We start from the raw sequence: 17833 nt of genomic DNA, 5'->3' as shown, positions 1-17833 counted from the left end.
TCACTGCAATCTGATAGCTCAAACCATAGCCTGATAATACCAGATACCCTCCTCTCTGACCAGAGCTTTGCTCAAGAGAATCCCCATTCATTCATTCATGTGATGCTGTAGCAGAAGCCTAATCAGATTTTGGGAGTAAATGAAAGGAACTGCACAAATTTCTAAGCTGAAATATAGAAAAATTCTTTTCAGTGAGTTCTCCAGCAGAACTTATTCAAGGGAACAGCAAGAGAGTGAATGGCTCATTATGTCCTTAACACAAGAAAGTCTGTAAGTTCTTCATGCATGAGGAAATCATGCTATTTTTGTTCCTCAAAGCTAGTGTTGTATTCTGTTTCATAAAAGCTGTCACAACATTCATAGAAAGATTTTGAACTGATCTTTGAAGCCTCAATAACCCGGGAGTTAATTTTTCTATAATGTTTATTTAAACTACTTAGATGTATGTACGTTACAGTTGAATAAAAGCACGCAGGATGCCTTGAATGAATAAAACCCAACAAGATATGTTCACACCTTAATTTGTATTAGAGCTGCCTCCATGAAAAGATGAGTTTCCTGCTGAAGAATACAATTTCATCTACTTGCCTGCTGGTTTTGGCTGGGGTAGAGTTAATTTTCTTTGGAGTAGCGGGTATGGAGCTATGTTTTGGATTTGTGCTAGAAACAGTGTTGGTAACACAAGATGTTTCTGTTATTTCTGAGAAGTGCTCACACAGACTCAAGGCCTTTTTTGCTTCTCATCCCACCCCACTAGTGAGGAAGCTGGGGGTGCACAGGAAGCTGGGAGGGGACACAGCTGGGACAGCTGATCCCACTGACCACAGGGACACTCCATATCATATGGCATTATATAAAGCTTGGGGAAGAAGCAGGAAGAGAGATGTTCAGAATGATGGTGTTTGTCTTCCCAAGTCACTGTTACGTGTGATGGAGCCCTGCTTTTCTGGAGATGGCTGAACATCTGCCTGCCCACAGGAAAGAGTGAATAAATTCCTTGTTTGCCTATGCTTGCGTGCACAGCTTTTGTTTTACCTATTAAACGACCTTTATCTCAATCCATGAGTTTTACTTGTCCAATTCTCTCCCTCATCCCGCTGTGGGGAGTGAGTGAGCAGCTGCATGGGCAGTAGTTGCTGGCTGGGGTTAAGCCATGACAAGCTGAAAGCTTACAATGATCAAAACTCAGAACAGAAATTAATCAATTGACAGGCTCTCCCCTCCTAAGTGCTATTCCTAAATCCAAGCATTTGCCATGACCTATATTTGGTATCCTCCTCCCCTAAACCAGCACTTACTGATTATGTTTGTTACTCCCTTGATATGGGGCTATCCCCATGGCAACAGATTTGATTTATGTGAACAGATCACGTCCAGGGAAAGCAGTCCTTACTGAACTTGCAAAACCCAGCCGAGAGATGGCAGCATTCCCCACAGCATCACCTAAGCCATCACCTTGAACTGCAGTGCTGTAACAAATACAGGAAAACCAGCTTTCCCATTGTTTTTAAACTTATCTCTAAGTTGTTATATTAGCGTAAGGGGTAGTTCCCAGGACCAGTTAAAAATACAAATATTAAAAGTATCAAACTGTGTAAGGAAAGACTTGAGCTTTCGTCCCCCTCCAATAATAAGTTTTGAAAATATATAGTGAGTTTGTTGAAAACTGTTTTGGTCTTCATAGTCCTCTTGGACTCAAAAATTTCTCCCACAAAACAATAAATAAAACAGAAATACTAAATCAAAACTTTTTGTACAGATCAATACACAGGCAAGTAGGGAATGAAAAGATTTATTTTTTAGTCTTTAGATTCCTGAAGTTTCAATTATTGTGCTATGGAAAAGAATGCTGTGCATGAAGAGTCTACCATTCACCAATTAATTTTCCATGTGTTTCAATTCTATTACTGAAAAATGACTACACCTCAGAACAGTTTTCATGTGTTCTAAAAATTGCTTGTAACAAAAACATTCTCCCAATTCCAGAGATGTAGGTAGCAATTTTGCTGCTTTACTTGGAAATGTAATATAGAAAGTACTGAACTTGATTTGGAAAATTAATTTTAAGCTACATTAGTACCAAAGCAGCAGAGCATTTTTTGGCATAATCAAGCACGCATATCAACAGTTTGGGCAATGACTCTCTTCTTTCAGCAACAAGAAAGTTTCAAAGAAATCAGTAAATTTGTCACTGGTCCTGCTTCAAGTCTTTGCCCACAAGCATTGAAGTGACTGGGTGCATAGAGGCTCTATGCTCCAGATATGTCTTGACAGCCAGATCTCGACTTTTGTCAAAATTGTAAAGGTCCCTGTAAAAGAAGAAGGGGGAAGGGGAAAAACATTATAAAAATCTAGGAAAGTAACACAACAGGGATTTTCTCAAGGTTTTACATTTATCTTGAAAATCTTGCCTTAGGGTGTATACTGGGACTAAGCTTTCTTTTATGAAAAGAAGTTAGCAAGCTGAATGTGACTCTGAAGATAAGCTTGTTCACAGTACACAGAAAATTCTGTATTATACCACTTCAATGTGTACCATAAATGTCTTTCAATTATAAATTCCATTATACTAAAAATGTCAACAGCATGAGCTCCTACAAGGATTTGGAGATTCCTTTTACCTGAACAAGGGTCGAGTAAACTTCATCCTGCCCTGATCTGTTGCCATTTTTAGAGCCAGAGGAATAGCTTTTTCCCACTTGGACCTGATGCAGAGACGCAACCATCTGGAGATGGGGGAAGGGAAGAAAAAATTTGCACTTCAACTTTCATTTGTGGTGGTTGGTTATCTTAAGATTCTGTTTCCATAAACACTCTGGGCACTGATTAGTCATCACGGGAATGAGATTCTAGCTAAGCTAACATAAAATATCTAGTGTTTGACTAGCACATTACAAAGGTGAACTTTTCTGTAAAATAGGAAAAAATTGAAGCCAGGTTCCTTCAAAAGGTTCTGATTATTTTCTGTGGCTATGTAGTATTTTATATCACAATAATTAGAGCTGAATTACACAGCACTTGCTGTATTTGACCAAATGATTAAAAAAGAAAAATCAAAACAAATCGAAAATCCCACAAATCAAATGGCACAAGCTACTGGCATGTGCTTGTTTTGTTCAAAAATAAGAAGATATCGATCATGGTATAAGCAGTAGAAACTATACCTTATGTTTAAAAGACTTAGTTTGTTTTTAATAAGAAACAAAGAATACCAAGTTATTTAAGGGAGAACAGTAATGACTACTTTAAATGCATCCAAGTAGGTAACAGCAACAAAGTAGGCAATACTTTAAGATACTTGTAAAGATTACTTATGTCCTAGGTGATACATTTTTCTAACAAGCCACATGTGTAAACACAATATATAAATACAAAATAGAAGAAATTAGGATGGCACAAAAATCAATTTAGCACTCCTTGCCTGTTCAGAATTTTCCCTTTTGATATTTGCTTTTTTTTATGAGACAATCTTTGTAATAGTAAGCATTAAAATGTGACAAAGTTTTCAAGTTGTGTTGAAAAAAAACACTGGCACATCAGCAGAAGAACAGATTAGGTCAAGTCCTGAAGACCAGATGCTACCTAAATATTGGAAAGATTATTCACAGAGAGGAGCACTATTATTTTATTCAATACCACCTCCAAAGTAAGTTATCAGGTGGTCAGGTTCCTTTGCTAGCCCAACAGATTTAAAAAAAGCACAGCGAACCCACCGTCCACTTTGAGTTCTTCCACTAGACTGTATCTGCCCAATTTTAAGTAACAGAGTACCACTCTGGTAAGCATGTTCACACTTGTACTTACAAAAAAAAAGGCACCACAACAACAAAAACACCGTATCAGTTCCATACAAAGGATGTCTCAGACCATTCATGAGGGAGGACACTTTGTTTTATGAAAGCATTTAAGATTAGAATAGTGTCCATATTAGAACAAACCTGAATCTTATTTCAGAGTTGTGTATAGCATTGAAGTTGTACACTTCCTGCATGCGCTGGACATGTGACAATGGAAGAGGTGCCTGAAAAAGAAATTGCATGATCAGAATAAGCCAAAGAACACTTCAAGCCAGATACTTCAAAAATAAACAGGGTAATCAAGAAGATTGATGCTACAAAGAAACCAAAATCTTATAATGACAAACATTATTTGTTCCTTTCACCTTTCCAAAGTATTAGGGAAGGGGCAAAGAATAAATGTCAGCTAATTCCCACATCCAGTACTATCCAAACATTCAAAATGAGGTATTGGCATTCTATTTGATTTATAGCTTATTTGCAGTAACACCAAATACAGACGAATTCAAGCACCTCGTAGTTTTGTTTTTACCTTTCAATCCAAAATACTCTGTATGTTTCTCGTTAGCTGTAGAGCCAGACACAAATCAGGGAGGCAAGGTTTTAATAAGGTTTTAATAACTATGTATAGTGAGAGCAGATTAATTTATCAAAACTTAAAAGAACAACTTAATTCCAAAGCACAGCAGGGCTTCTGTGTCTGCTTTTGTGATATGGAATCAAGTCACTTCAGGTGTGCACTTACCTCCAGAAGCAACAGTGCCAGGAACTCAATTAACTGATGAGATGACATTTCTTTCAGATCTGCTGAGCTGAATGAGTCCAAATCACTTTCTTTTGCCTAAAAGAGAATGGTTACTTCATTTTTAATAGGTATTTAAAAGTACAATCAGGTGTAATTTTCTGTTTTGACATCTGCACTTACTGTTGAGCCATTTCATGTAAAGAAGATACTGATTTGTATCTGTGCAGGATATTAAAATAAGGGGAAGGGAGGGATTTAAGCTGCTGTCTGGTGTTTGCATTCTTCACTTCACTTATTTTCTCTCCACTGATCTTTTTATCTCCACTGTCTATCTGTTAGTTAAGTGAAAAATCAAATACTTCTTTTATAAAAAGTGACATTAAGAAGAAAATTAAAAGACAGCGTCCAAGTACAGTGAAAAGCCCCAGAGCTAACGAAAGGAAGGCATACTGAATTCCCTATTAGTTGTATGATTTTTATTGTTAAAATTAGGTGCAAATTATGTGGTACTAGTTCCTTATTATAATTTATGTATTTCAGTTTTTGATGGGAAATGCGTAACACCAGTATAATGTAGGGCAACTATTGCTGATACAATATAATCAGTGATGCAGAGATCCCTTGGCATTTGTTTTTAAATCAAGTCATAATATCAGGGCTTCAAAAAGAATATTCTCAGTTTGGTTACTACTTATGTTTAACAGGAAGCTGGCTGTGTGCATTGTTAAAATATGTACTACACTCTCAGCAAACAGTAGATTTTGGAAAAGAACAGCTCACTTTGTATAACAAAGCTTTTCAAGACACAGACACATCAGAGTTCTTTAACCACTCACTTCAATCCATCTTTGGCTCAAGGCAACGCAAGCATTTGCCAGTGTCACATCATACCTGTCAAATATTAAAAAGAGAGGATCACACTTTGGAAACATGAAAACCTCCTATAATATTTTTCACAAGAAAATTTTTCTCAAGTGGCTCCACATTTGCTCATTGTATCCTCCAACTCAATACTGCAACACAATTTACAAAAGATATAACAAAATATATTTCAGTTTTAGTTACAAGCACTCTGTACATAGGTGACACCATCCCTTGATCCCACAGATTCCTAAAATGATCCATACCTATAAGCATATACACTCATACATAGATTATAGCTTATGGCTGAAAAGAGAGTACTGTTGTAACAAACTGCCAAAACCCCCAGTATTTCCTGGCAACTTTCAAAGCAAAATTAATTTCCACTGAAATTAAAGACTGAAAATGCTAACAGTGATTTTTTTTTCCTACATAACACTAGGGCACTTTCTAATAAAACGTTTGTAAGAAGAATTTCACCCTGTTTAAAAACTGCTTCGTGACTGTTTGGAAAATCCCATGCAATCTGAAGAAGGAAAAGATGAACTATAGAACACAGCTTACGTAGGCTTCACTGGTGGCATTCCTGGAGCATGAAACCATGAGTTCCAATCAACTTTATCAAGAACATCTACCTACAAAGCAACACAAAAACTTATTAAATTTTAAATGTAATTTTTGGTTTTGTTGTTTGTTTTTTCTGTTTGGTTGGTTTTGTTTTTTGAGAAAAGTATACCCTGTGAAATCTAGGGGGTTTTGTTTAGTTAATATTGCTCCATTTACCCTGGAAAATCCTAAACAGATTACTTCAAAACAAAACATTCCCTTCTATGGAAAGGAAAAAAAAAGGCGTCATAATGGAAACCTATCTTTATAAAATACCAGACTACATCATACTAAGATCTTGAAATAAAGAAAAGAAAGATAAAGAACTGATCTTTAAATAAAACATGAGCTATGCAGTTATTTCACATAATTAAAAAGTTTCAAGCAATTAATTTTAAATACTACTCAACCTTATCCTTGAAGTAGGAGTACAAGAACATCTTCCAGTCCTCTGTTACTATGCTCTTATAAGCAAACTGCTGAACATAAGCCTTCAAGAAGCCAATGAAGACATCTAACAGTTAAAAAACAAACTGTTTCAGTGTTTGAAATTAAAATGGAAACCAGTAATATATAAAGTCTGATTAACACTTACCTGGTCCTCCAAGAAGTTGTTCAAGGTAAAAAAGTAAAGCAAAGCCTTTCTCATATGGAACAGACGAATAGGCAACATCAGGATCTACTTCATCCAGATTAAGGACAAGGTTAGTTACAGGATTTTTATCTCCAAGAGTATTTATCTGTGTCAAAGACAAAAAAAAATATTCATCTAGGAAAACCAGCACTACAGCAAATCACTACTACTAATTCTATCTATAAAGGTATAAACCATCCAAAACTATGACAGCTTCATTTCAAAGCATTCTTTCTCATTCTTTTTCCTGAAGTTCTGAAACTGCACAAAACAGTTTGACTAAATTTTTTCTCATTTATCAGTGCCTGATTGCATAATGAACAGAAAGACGTTCGAATCAATCACCTTGTGCTCCAGCTGTGTCGAAACAGTTAATGACTGTCATGCCTGTCATAACCATAGGCAGCTAATAAACTATCTATATTTATCCTTTTATTAATATACTATTTAAACTACCTGAATTAATATGAAGAAAAAATAAAAGCAGGAAATATTCACAGTAAACCAGGTAAACTGCATCACCAAACTGAATGAGAGGGCTGGAAATATCACAGACTGAAAACCTGAAAACTAAAGTTTGATTATGCTTCCTAAAAACAAAACTAAACAACCCTCTCAGACAGTAACAGATTTGGAATGTGCTCAGTTATAATGCAGCACACAGGAGAAAAAAGAAACTAGTTACTTATGTGAGGCACTGGAAATTTGGGTGGTGATGCCTGCAGATAATTTTGACAAGCTCTCAGCTGTTTACAAGTATGGTAACAGGTCACATTGCAATTCAGCCAAACCCAGAATAACCAGGAGGTTCTGTAAAGGTGCTAATCCTTACAGAACAGCTTAAAACAGTTCAAAAATCTTCACCTAATCTGTGTATATTAAACTTGGGAAGCAATCATAAACCTTGGAATCAAAGTTGTTCATCATCTAATAAGAAAGCACTAGGAAAGCTGACTTAACAAATTTTATTTGTAGGAAACACATGAAAACAGGTTTTTAAAATTTAGGTATAAGCTTGAGCATAAAGTTATGATAACTTTAAAAATATTTACCGTATTCTGCAGTTCTCTCCAACCTCCAAGGGCTTGAAAGTGCCTGAACTGCTCACCAAACAATTGACCACCAATCCTGCGTTCCAAGTACACAGTATGACCCTCGTTCAGCCTGGAAAGACAGAGGTAAAGTCAGCACTGGTAGGATGGCAAAATGAATTTAGTCAGTCTCTTTACAGATTAAATTTAAAATACGACATGCATTGCACTGAATATCACACCTACCAAAAATGCTCCCATGTTTTGTTGGTTACCAAGTTTCCTGTCCAGCTATGAGAGATTTCATGAGCAATAACCTAAAACACAGAAAACAGATCTACTATTTAGACTCCTCTGGAAAAGGAACATCAAATCCCAACAGAAAAAATAAAAACCTGATGGGACCTTATTTACTACATTACGTTCCCAAAGCCAGGTAGCATTCACAGTTCATGGAGAGGACTAACTACCCTAAATGAACCTTCTACAGAAATAGTTTTGAATGCCCAGCTTGCAAGTCATGGAGTCACACCGATATCAAACTCTGGTAGCTTGGTGTAGGTAACTTGTTTATGAAATCACATTTCAGAACACAGAATACCAAGTGATGGACTAGCACTACGTTCCTACCTAAGCAACTTCTGCAGTGCTTGGATTTTCCAAAGTATCAAACACCCTGGGAAACCTAATGATGCATGATACATTAAAAAGTATCCATGTAAAATATTTCAGTATTCTTTGCATGAGACAACATTCTTTTTTTCTTTAGCAGTACATCACTCTAATAGAAAGACATATGCAATAAAACAATATTCAGAGTACTCAACTTTTCAGAAAAAAAAATTTACTCAAACTGTACTCCTTATTTCCACTTTAAAGAAAACTGTACATAATATGAGTTCTAGTGCATAGACACACATATAGAGGAAGAAGTTCCCTACAAACAATTTTGATGAGGCCAATTCAGCTGTGGTTTTTAGACACATCTATACATAGGTGTTGTGGTTTAACAGAGCTACAGAGCAGCTAACCTCAGTCAGCCCCCTGTGCACACAGGCACCATCTGTCCATCATACGCAATACGTATGTCTCCACTTTTCTAGAATTTACTTAGAATGACAGTTCACTTTGCAAGACTTCTTGAGTTACTGCCTTAACTTTTAATTTCCCCAATGAAAAAGAGACCACCTTTCCAGGTATCTGTTACACAGGAAGCTAAGATATAATTTCATGTTGTGTTCTACTTGAAGACATGAACCTCTTTTGGACTTACATTTGATAGAGATCGATCACCTGCCTTAAAAAAAAGAAAAAGGCAAGTTAGTTGTCAATTCAAGTAAATCTCAGACTACTTAATGCAGTTTCTTTTATGATCCCTAGCTTCAAAGGAGGCAGGAAAAGGTCTTCCTAAGATTAACTCAATTTGAACATTAATATCCACCACTTGGTGGATAAAAGTCAGCTTTTTTCTTAGGGCTTGCTTATCACTGTTATACTTACCAATAGTGTTGGAGTTACAAAAGTCAGACAAGGATTCTCCATACCACCATAAGGAAAAGAAGGTGGCAAGACTAACAAATCATACTGTCCCCATACGTAAGGTCCTGCTAAATCTTCTGCTGTTTTCAGCATAGCTTCAGCCTGAAAGAAGAATCCACATTGATTTCTAAGATGACTTCTGACTGCAAACACTGAACAAATAGTCAGCTATGGATCCCCTATTTCATTCTCTGTCACCTTGGTGAGTCCCACATGCAAAATGATCGAGACTCTATCAATATGTATATTCAGTAATAATTTTGTGCTGCAAACATTTTTGGGGTGAGAGGTAGAGCAAGGAGAGCTAAAGATGAACAGAACAGTGAACCCCAGTCTGTTCGTTTTCCAATACTATATGAAAGAGTTAGTTTACAAAACTTCTTGGTCTTGTTGTTCTTAATTACCCACCTCAGAAAATTCATAGGCTGATTTATCCACTAGCTCCTTTTCAGCCCACACCAGTGTCCTTGGGCCAATCTTCCTGTTCAAAGTAAAAATACATGCGACTAAGACGCTATGAACCAGAAATAATCATATGGGAAACTAATACAGAGAGCATGTGTTTAACTCTGCTCTTGAGTAGCCACTGTTGCAGAAGAAACTCATTAGAGAGTCTTTGTTTTATCTCTCCACTGCTGAAGTAAATCCTTAGAAAAGAAAACAAACACCACACATCCACTGTTCAGCACAAAAAACAGAAAAATCACTTACAGATTTTTAAATGCTTTAAACCCTAATGTAAAAGCATTATTGTGGCCTAGATTAACACAACCTTGTGCAGATGAGAAATTAGGCTGAAGCTATACTTATCTGCCTTTGATACATGACAAGTCTTATGTGTTACCTGAAAAACATCTAATTTTGCTAAACTGTAGCCCCTAAGGGCTTTTTCAGTTCCAAACACTTCATGCTATTTCTTTAACTTACAGCAAAAGTTACAGAATTATGTAAGAGCAAATCAAGGTACATGCAGTTCAATACAAACAAACAGGCTACTTGAACCTCTAAGACCTTTTAAAATTAGAAATAAGACCAAGAATCAAAATTTTTAAAGACCTAACTCTGAAGATTTATTATGGTTATTAATATTTATACATTGTACAGATTCACTCACCTGCTTTCTAAAGCTCCAACCACTAAAGCAAACAAGTAGCAAGGTACGGGAACCTAGTAGAGAACATGAGGAAAAAAAAAAAGAAATCTTATTTCTAATGTGAGTTATCGAACCACTGATTCAGGGAAGAACAAAAGTATGTAAATAAATGTTTTCCTCCACTGCCTTAAAGGCACTGCTTTTTTTCCCCCAAATGATATTCCTTTATCTACAGGATGTACTTGTTTCACAACTGACTCATGCAAAAGCCACAAAACTGTATGTGTCATCTCTGTTTGAAAAAATATGAACAAAAATTGCTGCTGGTTTAGTTTGTGTCAGTTTTCCATATTCATTTCAGTTCCATTAAATTCTATGGAAGGAGAAGTTAGGACATACTGCTCAGAAAAAGGGCAGTTTTATCACACAGAAAGATGGAGGAAGAGTTTTAACAAAGTAAACAATATTTATGGATACAAAAGGAAAAATCGAAACATCTATTTGATTTCCATGTTTGGAATTAATATAAACTCTGAGTATTTGCTATTTTCATGAAAAATCTCCAAACTGGAGAATCTTGATGGAGAAATGTTTTCTCCTAGTACTCTGGAAAGAAAAGGGGATAATGCATCCATCCCTGAAGGAGTTCCACTTTATCTGATTAACATTGATAAATAAGTAATACTTCAAATTATAATTAGTTGGAGGGAACATTTCAGAAAATTTTACTGTATCATTATCCCTAAACCATTTAAATATCATTTATTAAAATACCCATACCATTATGCGTGTTTTAATTTTACCTACGAACCCACAGAATATAATCTTGAAAAGAATGAAGTCCATTGACTTATGTAATAGACAAGTTATTAAAAGACTCTCAATATATCCCTACATTTTTATATCCAATTTGCTATTTCAATATTTTGCAAGTGTCAATGGCTCTTGGGTTGTAAATTCGTTTTTACAGAGGCTGCTCTCCACTACACTTCTAACCAGCTTGGCCAAGCAGGAGCAAAAAAAGTAGTTTTAGGTAAGCTCAGCACACATACATACCCAAAAGCTCGATGTATTTGCTTCTTTCATCTCAGAAAACAAAACTGACCTTTTTCATTTATATATTTTGTGATTAATACACTTTTTATTGCAAGAAAAACACGTCTCTTCTAAAAAATAATGGTTTTCTATATTAGAAAGTGTAGTAATTTCAATTAGCCTAAATGTTATTCCTTGTACAGGTTCACCAAGCTTATCAACAATGTGCTTCTAAGATAACATACAACTCTGGGTAGCACACAACATAGAGGCCTTAGGTACTAGACAGAGTGGCAAATGTTCTGGCTCCACAGAGAAGGTAAAACACTGCATATTGATGAGCTCTCAGATAAGGTAACTATTTTTGTCCCTCTCTGCCCTCTTGCCTCCCCCTCAGGTTTCAAGAAGCAGCCAATCAAACCCAACACCAGCTGAAGTTAAGAGTAGGTTCCCCTCCTCTCCTCCAATCACACAATTCCATCCCTCCTTGCAGTCATTCAGTCGCTCAACAGCCCAGGTCTTCTATAAAAACAATTTACATTTTGAACTTATGTTAGTTTCATCTGCTTGTTCAGCAAAATGAACTACGATCATCAAGAGATCCCATAAACATCAGAACTGTAACCCAAAAACTTCTGAGAACAAAAATGTCAGAAGAGTAAATCAAGACTGCCACTTTATGAACAGTGGAATCATAAAACTACTTGCATCACTTAATAAAACTTAATCCAGGGAACAGTAATACTTAATTCTCTGAAGCTACTTTCCATAGAAGGCGAAGTTTTCACATTAAAAAAGAAAAAAAATTAAGGATCTTTGTTGTCAAAATTTGCCTAACTTCAAGATAAAAATTGGTTCCAATGCTGAGCTTCAATGCTAAGTCCTTGCTGAGCTTAAAATTTGCAGGGTCTGTTTTCCAAAACTTTCTCCCATGTTATCTGCATTATTTTCAAAGAATCAGAGCAGACAAAGTTTTGACTGGACTAGCTTTGAGTATACTAAACATTTTCAAAACTCCAATTTGGCTTTTCTGGGAGTGCTAAAAAAGACCAGTAAACACCACCAAGATTTACTGGTTGTCTTCTCAGAATTGGAGATTCGTAATACCTCATATTTCTACAATAGCAAAGACCCATCATGAGTTACGTGATTTACTGATGACAATAAAACCATCTCTGAAGTAACATGAACTGCACGAGTTCGGAATAAGACTGTGGGCATCCATTTACTACCTGGAGCACTTACATTCTGGCTGAAACAGTAGATCTTCTGACTGCTGTCCTCCGGGTCAGGCATCTCCCTGTCACGATTGGCGCTCATGAGAGCCACCAGCTCTTTGGGAACGGATATCTGAAAGGTTACTCAACTAAGCATTGCAGTCGGCACACAAGATTACACAATATACAAGAAGCAGTGATAACAAAGAGTAGCCCTGATTTATTCTGTTGTTAAGTCATCTCCATCAAGTAGAACATAAGGCATGTGGAAAATTCTGTCCTGAAGACTGGCAATATTTAATTAACCAGGATTACCTCCACTAGAAGTTAATAGTTTCACTTTCTTCAGACAACTGAATTATAATGTCATATTGCACATCTTGCTTTTAGCTTCCTTAAAACAATCAAACTATTGAACTGCAAAGATCCCCTAGCTATGCAGCAGAATATGTGTGTGGCTCGGCTTCGCGAACGAAGATTTGGGAAGGGCTCTCCCCACGTGGGTGTGCCCTTCCAGCCTGCGAAGTGGGTTTTAGGTGAGGCTCAGCGTGCGCAGAACTGGCCCCACCGTTTAAGTCCTGAGGTTCATCTGCCATGGCCGAGCGAGCTTGGACAGTGACAGTGAAGTCCTCAGGACTAGAACCTACAGCACCCAGCATTTCCCAGGAGGTCTCCCATCCAAGTACTAATCCGGGGCTGACCCTGCTTAGCTTCCGAGATCTGACAGGATCGGATGTCAGGGAGGCATTTAACTGCCTGTTGTAGCAGAATATATCACTTAGAGGAATACATAAGAGTCATTTCAAGTTTTTACACTACAGCACTCTTTGTTGTCTTACTGTCCCTTTTTCCTAATTTTAGAACGTATTTCTTTCTTTCTACTGCACAGTTTTTTCTTTGGAAATAGATAAGTGTGAATGAAAAAAAAGAGTTGACATATATAACAGGAAACGGAAAAGCTAGAGAAGTGCTATGGGGAAGATACACAGTTCTTGGCTCTTACTTGAGCTAAAAGTCAACTTTCTCTGTTTTTATTTTAGGCCACATGGTGGCAGCTACAAAAACCCCCAGGAAGAATTCCCCCATTGATGCAGTTGTCTTTAGTTATGACACACACTGACTGAGCTTCATCTACCTCTGCATAATAGGTCAGTTTCACGGCAGGTGTGTCTTGGCATGGAAAGATGGCTCTGCAGTGGGTAGCCTAGAGAGAGAGAGAAAAGAAAAAAGTTAGAACATAACAGTCTTTCCAATGCAGAAGACTAGAAATAAATCAACTAATTTATTATAGTGGAAATCTATACAGTTCCTTCAGAGAATTCATTATCTACAAACTCATACTTCTATCACTTATAGCTTACAGTAGGTTTCATAGTTAAGGCTTTTGTAAAAGAAATAATGGTAGGTAAGACAGACAATAACCACATGTATTGATTACAAAGTACTGTATGTTCTTCAAGAACACTGGAGAGGGTAAAGCACTTACAGAATTCTTAAACTACAAAAATATAATCAAATTTCATCAGTGTCCTGACACTAAGTGTTTTCATTTAAGACCTTTGCAATGCACAGTTAGAAGTTATGGGCTGCTGTACTTTCCCCTACCAGACTTCCTCTCCAGCTCTTTAGAAACCAGGGGAAATCACAGAGGTATATAAAGAAGCATAAAAAAAAATGAATTCAACCTGACACTGGCTGAAGAGAAATGGGTGTTTCTTTCCAGAAGTTTGCTCTGGAGTAAACCACTGGAGAGCTGAAGACTTCGGAGAGCTTTCAAAAGAGATTTCAACAATTGCTTCTTGTCCTCTGTGTAATAAAGAACATAGATTGTTTGACACAAATCCTGATCACACTGTAACACCTCTACAAAGATTTCTGGAAACTAGGTCTGCAGTACTGCCTCAAAAACATTAAAACTGAGAACAAATAGCACAGTAAAAACAACCTTTCCCTTTAAATTATGATAGTAAAAAAGATAGTTTATTTCAACTTTAATGTCAAGACACTTCTATTATTGTTTTCACTAACCAGAAGCTTTTCCTTTCTTCAAGGAGATTATGCACTTTTTCTTTAAACCATTTGGACCAGCTACATAGATATAGTTTTTTCACAACTAGCTGACATTTCACACAGACATATGAAAACCCCACTGCAATACTCAAACAAAAAAGTGCAGAACCCTACATAAGAATATACATGACTGACTAACATAGAATGTGTATTCTGTAAATAAAAAAAAATTTAGATTCTGCAACTGATGTTAATGTTCTGTAAATATGATCCTTAAGCAGAGAAAAAATAAAATGTGAAAACTTTCTGTAATTACTGAAAATTCCTATTAATACTAGGGTTAACAAGAAAAATAAAAAATGTTCAAATTTTTATTCAGGGTGTCAGAACTGGTGTAAAGTAAAACCTAATGGTTCTGTGTAAGACAGGTATTAGCTTGCTAACAAGAGAACACACACAAACCTGACACGTTCATACTCTTATTTTTTAAAAACATATCTTACACACCACTGACACCAAAAGCACACAGAAGTACTTGATTGTGTCTCAGAAAGTTCCAGATTATACATGTAACTCTCTGGAATAAACAACCCAACCATAAACCAGAACAAACTTCAGCTAATCAGAGGAGTTGGATATCAGATAAGCTGACCAGGTATACATATCTGGTTTATAAGCAGTATTCCAAAGTACATATTCAACAAGAAAAAAATACTTGGTATTTATAAGGGACATTGTTTTCTGAACAGTCAGACTGTCAGCTGTAACTCCTACCCTTTCCTATCATTTTTTTGTTGATACTTACATGCAGGACTATATTGCACATAAGATTATAAATTGGAAAAAGAGGCATCTCAAAGTCAAACAAAAGAAACAAGCCTTGGCTCCCGCTGTGGCCTGTTTGCTCAAGTACTTAACTTGAACAGTTTCCTGTCAGATTGGGAGTGTTTTTCAGAAGGGACAGCTATTGTCCGACATTCTTTTTATGTGTGTTTCTAAACTGTGCTGATCCAGAGTATAACATTGACAAAAAAATTAGAAACCAGTTCATAGTTTTTAGAGGTAATAAGCAGTTGTGAAATTCAAACAATAAGAAGTTACTTAGTATACAACTGTATTTAAACAAGGGAACTTCCTTATACAATCACTGCTTTGGCATCAGGGAGGGGTAAGATACCACGGAGTTAAAAACTGCAAAGCAAACTACCAAAAGCATCTTGTAATTTGGCAACAATTTTTTAATTCATGCAATTTAAGAGGTAGACTAGGGTTAGTTCATTATCTGTCATGCTGCAAAAACTCAAGTCCCAGTTTTCAGGGACTTAGCACAGTCAACACAATAGAACTATAATTATTTGAAAACATGCTTCTATACAATCACAGTGATAACCCGAAGTTCTACAGAAAGGCAGAGTCAACCCGTGCATAAAGGAATGGCAAGCAGGCTGTAACTCTGTATGTACTACACTGTAGCAATTCTGAGAAGACAAAATTCAGGCAGTTGAAGCAGATATACTACTACAAACGAGAAGCACTGGAAAAATTTTGATACATTACACATCGTTTTGCTACTCAGTTTAGCAAGTCATTTTGTATATGATATATGATCTGGGAACAGGCAAAAAGACTCCAAAAGTTTTGTCTAATGAAAGCCAAATATGAAATTAATCTCCAAGATCATATCAAATGAATGCAACACCGTAATTTAAGTCCCTTTTCAAGCTCTTCACAACAACTCTACAGGCAGGCAAGTAGCTTATACAGTACATTTTGGAAACCACATAAAAGGAACCAGCAAAAGTGCGTACCTTCTTAGTTCCTTAGGAAATGTGATTTCCAGGGGTGTCCCCTTGAAACTGTGCTTTTCTCCAAAAGTAAATTGTGCATCCTGTCCATTGACGGTCACTTTAAATACCTGTACATCCCTCGTATCCAAGATCTGGGATGAGGAAATTATTAAATACCTGTTAATAGTGTAATAAATGTAGCATTTATGAAATCTTGAACACAAGTCTCTCTGAAGGAGAAAGTATTTACTAAGTAAAACCAGAAAAACGGACCCCCGGGAACCAGCATTTTGACAGAGCAGCACTGAACTGGGAAAACGGGAGGGGAAAGAGGCAAAAAAACAACTTAAAACCACGGAGGCAGAAACAGGAGTTTACTAAGTGAACTACAAAGGCAGCAGACTTCACAGTACCACAGCGAAGTGAGCAGAACTATATAAAAGCGCCTGCCAAGGCTTCTATCCTGGAACATGCCACTGTGAGTCCAGATTTTCACTCAAGAGAAGATGAATTATTAGTATGGCACTCCCATTTGTAGCTGGAGTGAAGCGTTACGTTTTCTTACTTACAGGATTGGGCTTTTTTCCCTAAAACAATAAAAGCCAACCACAGAAGAATTTTATGGATTCAGCATGAGAAAAGCCTCCAAATCCAAAACTTCGCGTATAAAGAAGAGCTTATTTGCACAGATAACCGAGAAAGCAGCTAGCATAACGAAACACCCCGGTAAAAGAGTAGTCTTCCAGTGATCTATTCCCAGCCTTTCCGCAACAGGCTCTTGGCTGTTTTAACGGGAAAAGACACATTTCTGTCTTTCCCTTGCCCAGCGCGCCGGCTCTGGGAGGCGAGCGGGAACCGGGGCATGCGGGGCGCTGCCAGGTGCCGAGCCCGAGGGTCTGGGGAGGGCGAAGCGGCGAGAGGGGAGAAGGCAAGGAAGGAAGGCACGGCCCGGGCGGCGGGGAAGGGCCGCGGGGACAGGTGAGGGCCGGCGGCCCCGCGCGCGCTCCGCGGGGTGTCCCCGCGCGCCCGCGCCTCCCCCGCGCGCCTCTCCCGCCCCGCCGTTACCAGGCAGCGCAGCGCCTCGCGCTCAGCGCGCGCCGTGAGCGCGGCCGTGCCCCGCAGCGTCTGCGCGCCGAAGTCCGCGCGGCAGCGCAGGTGGAGGTGCCGCGTGAGGCAGCACGCGGGGGACGCGAACGAGCTCGGGTCCGCCATCGCTCCCGCTCCGCTCTGCTCTGCTCCGCTCTGCTCTGCCCCGCGCGGCCACGCATCCGCCCGCACCCAGCGCCCGCCCCGCCGCGGGGCGGCAGGGGCGGGGGGCGGCCCGCGCGCAGGCCCCTGGGACGTGTAGTGCTGCCCTCCGCGCGGCCGGGGCGAGGCTCCTTGTGTCGAACTACAACTCCCGTGGTGCATTGCGGAAGGCATGAGGCGGGTCTGCCGGGCAGCGTGGGTGGCCCGAGGGGGCGGGGCCGGCCCTCTGC

The 17833-nt window shown here is 38.3% G+C and overlaps 1 protein-coding gene across 1 annotated transcript; it reads right to left on the bottom strand.

Annotated features, from left to right (window-relative positions):
• Window positions 1-1776: 1776 nt before the first annotated feature.
• On the bottom strand, window positions 1777-17663 carry LTA4H (leukotriene A4 hydrolase). The gene is made up of 19 exons (XM_071549932.1): window positions 17421-17663; window positions 16377-16507; window positions 14244-14364; window positions 13694-13762; window positions 12587-12691; window positions 10328-10380; window positions 9622-9694; window positions 9175-9315; window positions 8948-8971; window positions 7921-7991; window positions 7696-7807; window positions 6605-6749; window positions 6420-6523; window positions 5968-6038; window positions 5379-5433; window positions 4543-4638; window positions 3939-4021; window positions 2622-2726; window positions 1777-2309 (listed from the first exon to the last, which is right to left on the bottom strand). The coding sequence occupies exons 1-19, from the start codon at window positions 17565-17567 to the stop codon at window positions 2189-2191; spliced, it is 1827 nt and encodes a 608-aa protein (XP_071406033.1). The 5' UTR covers window positions 17568-17663; the 3' UTR covers window positions 1777-2188.
• Between the last annotated feature and the right edge of the window lie 170 nt (window positions 17664-17833).

The sequence above is a fragment of the Pithys albifrons genome, chromosome 3 (assembly GCF_047495875.1).
Source record: "Pithys albifrons albifrons isolate INPA30051 chromosome 3, PitAlb_v1, whole genome shotgun sequence".
NCBI lineage: Eukaryota > Metazoa > Chordata > Aves > Passeriformes > Thamnophilidae > Pithys > Pithys albifrons.
The sequence above is the reverse complement of the archived record's forward strand: the minus strand, read 5'-3'. Positions and strand labels throughout refer to the sequence as shown.

Coding starts and splice junctions, on each gene's coding strand:
- LTA4H (XM_071549932.1), bottom strand. CDS start 17,567: ATGGCGGACCCGAGCTCGTTCGCGTCCCCCGCGTGCTGCCTCACGCGG. Junction 9,695..10,327: donor GTTGGAGCTTTAGAAAGCAG/GTGAGTGAATCT, acceptor TACTTTGAACAG/GAAGATTGGCCCAAGGACAC. Junction 6,750..7,695: donor GGAGAGAACTGCAGAATACG/GTAAATATTTTT, acceptor TCTTTGACACAG/ATAAATACTCTTGGAGATAA.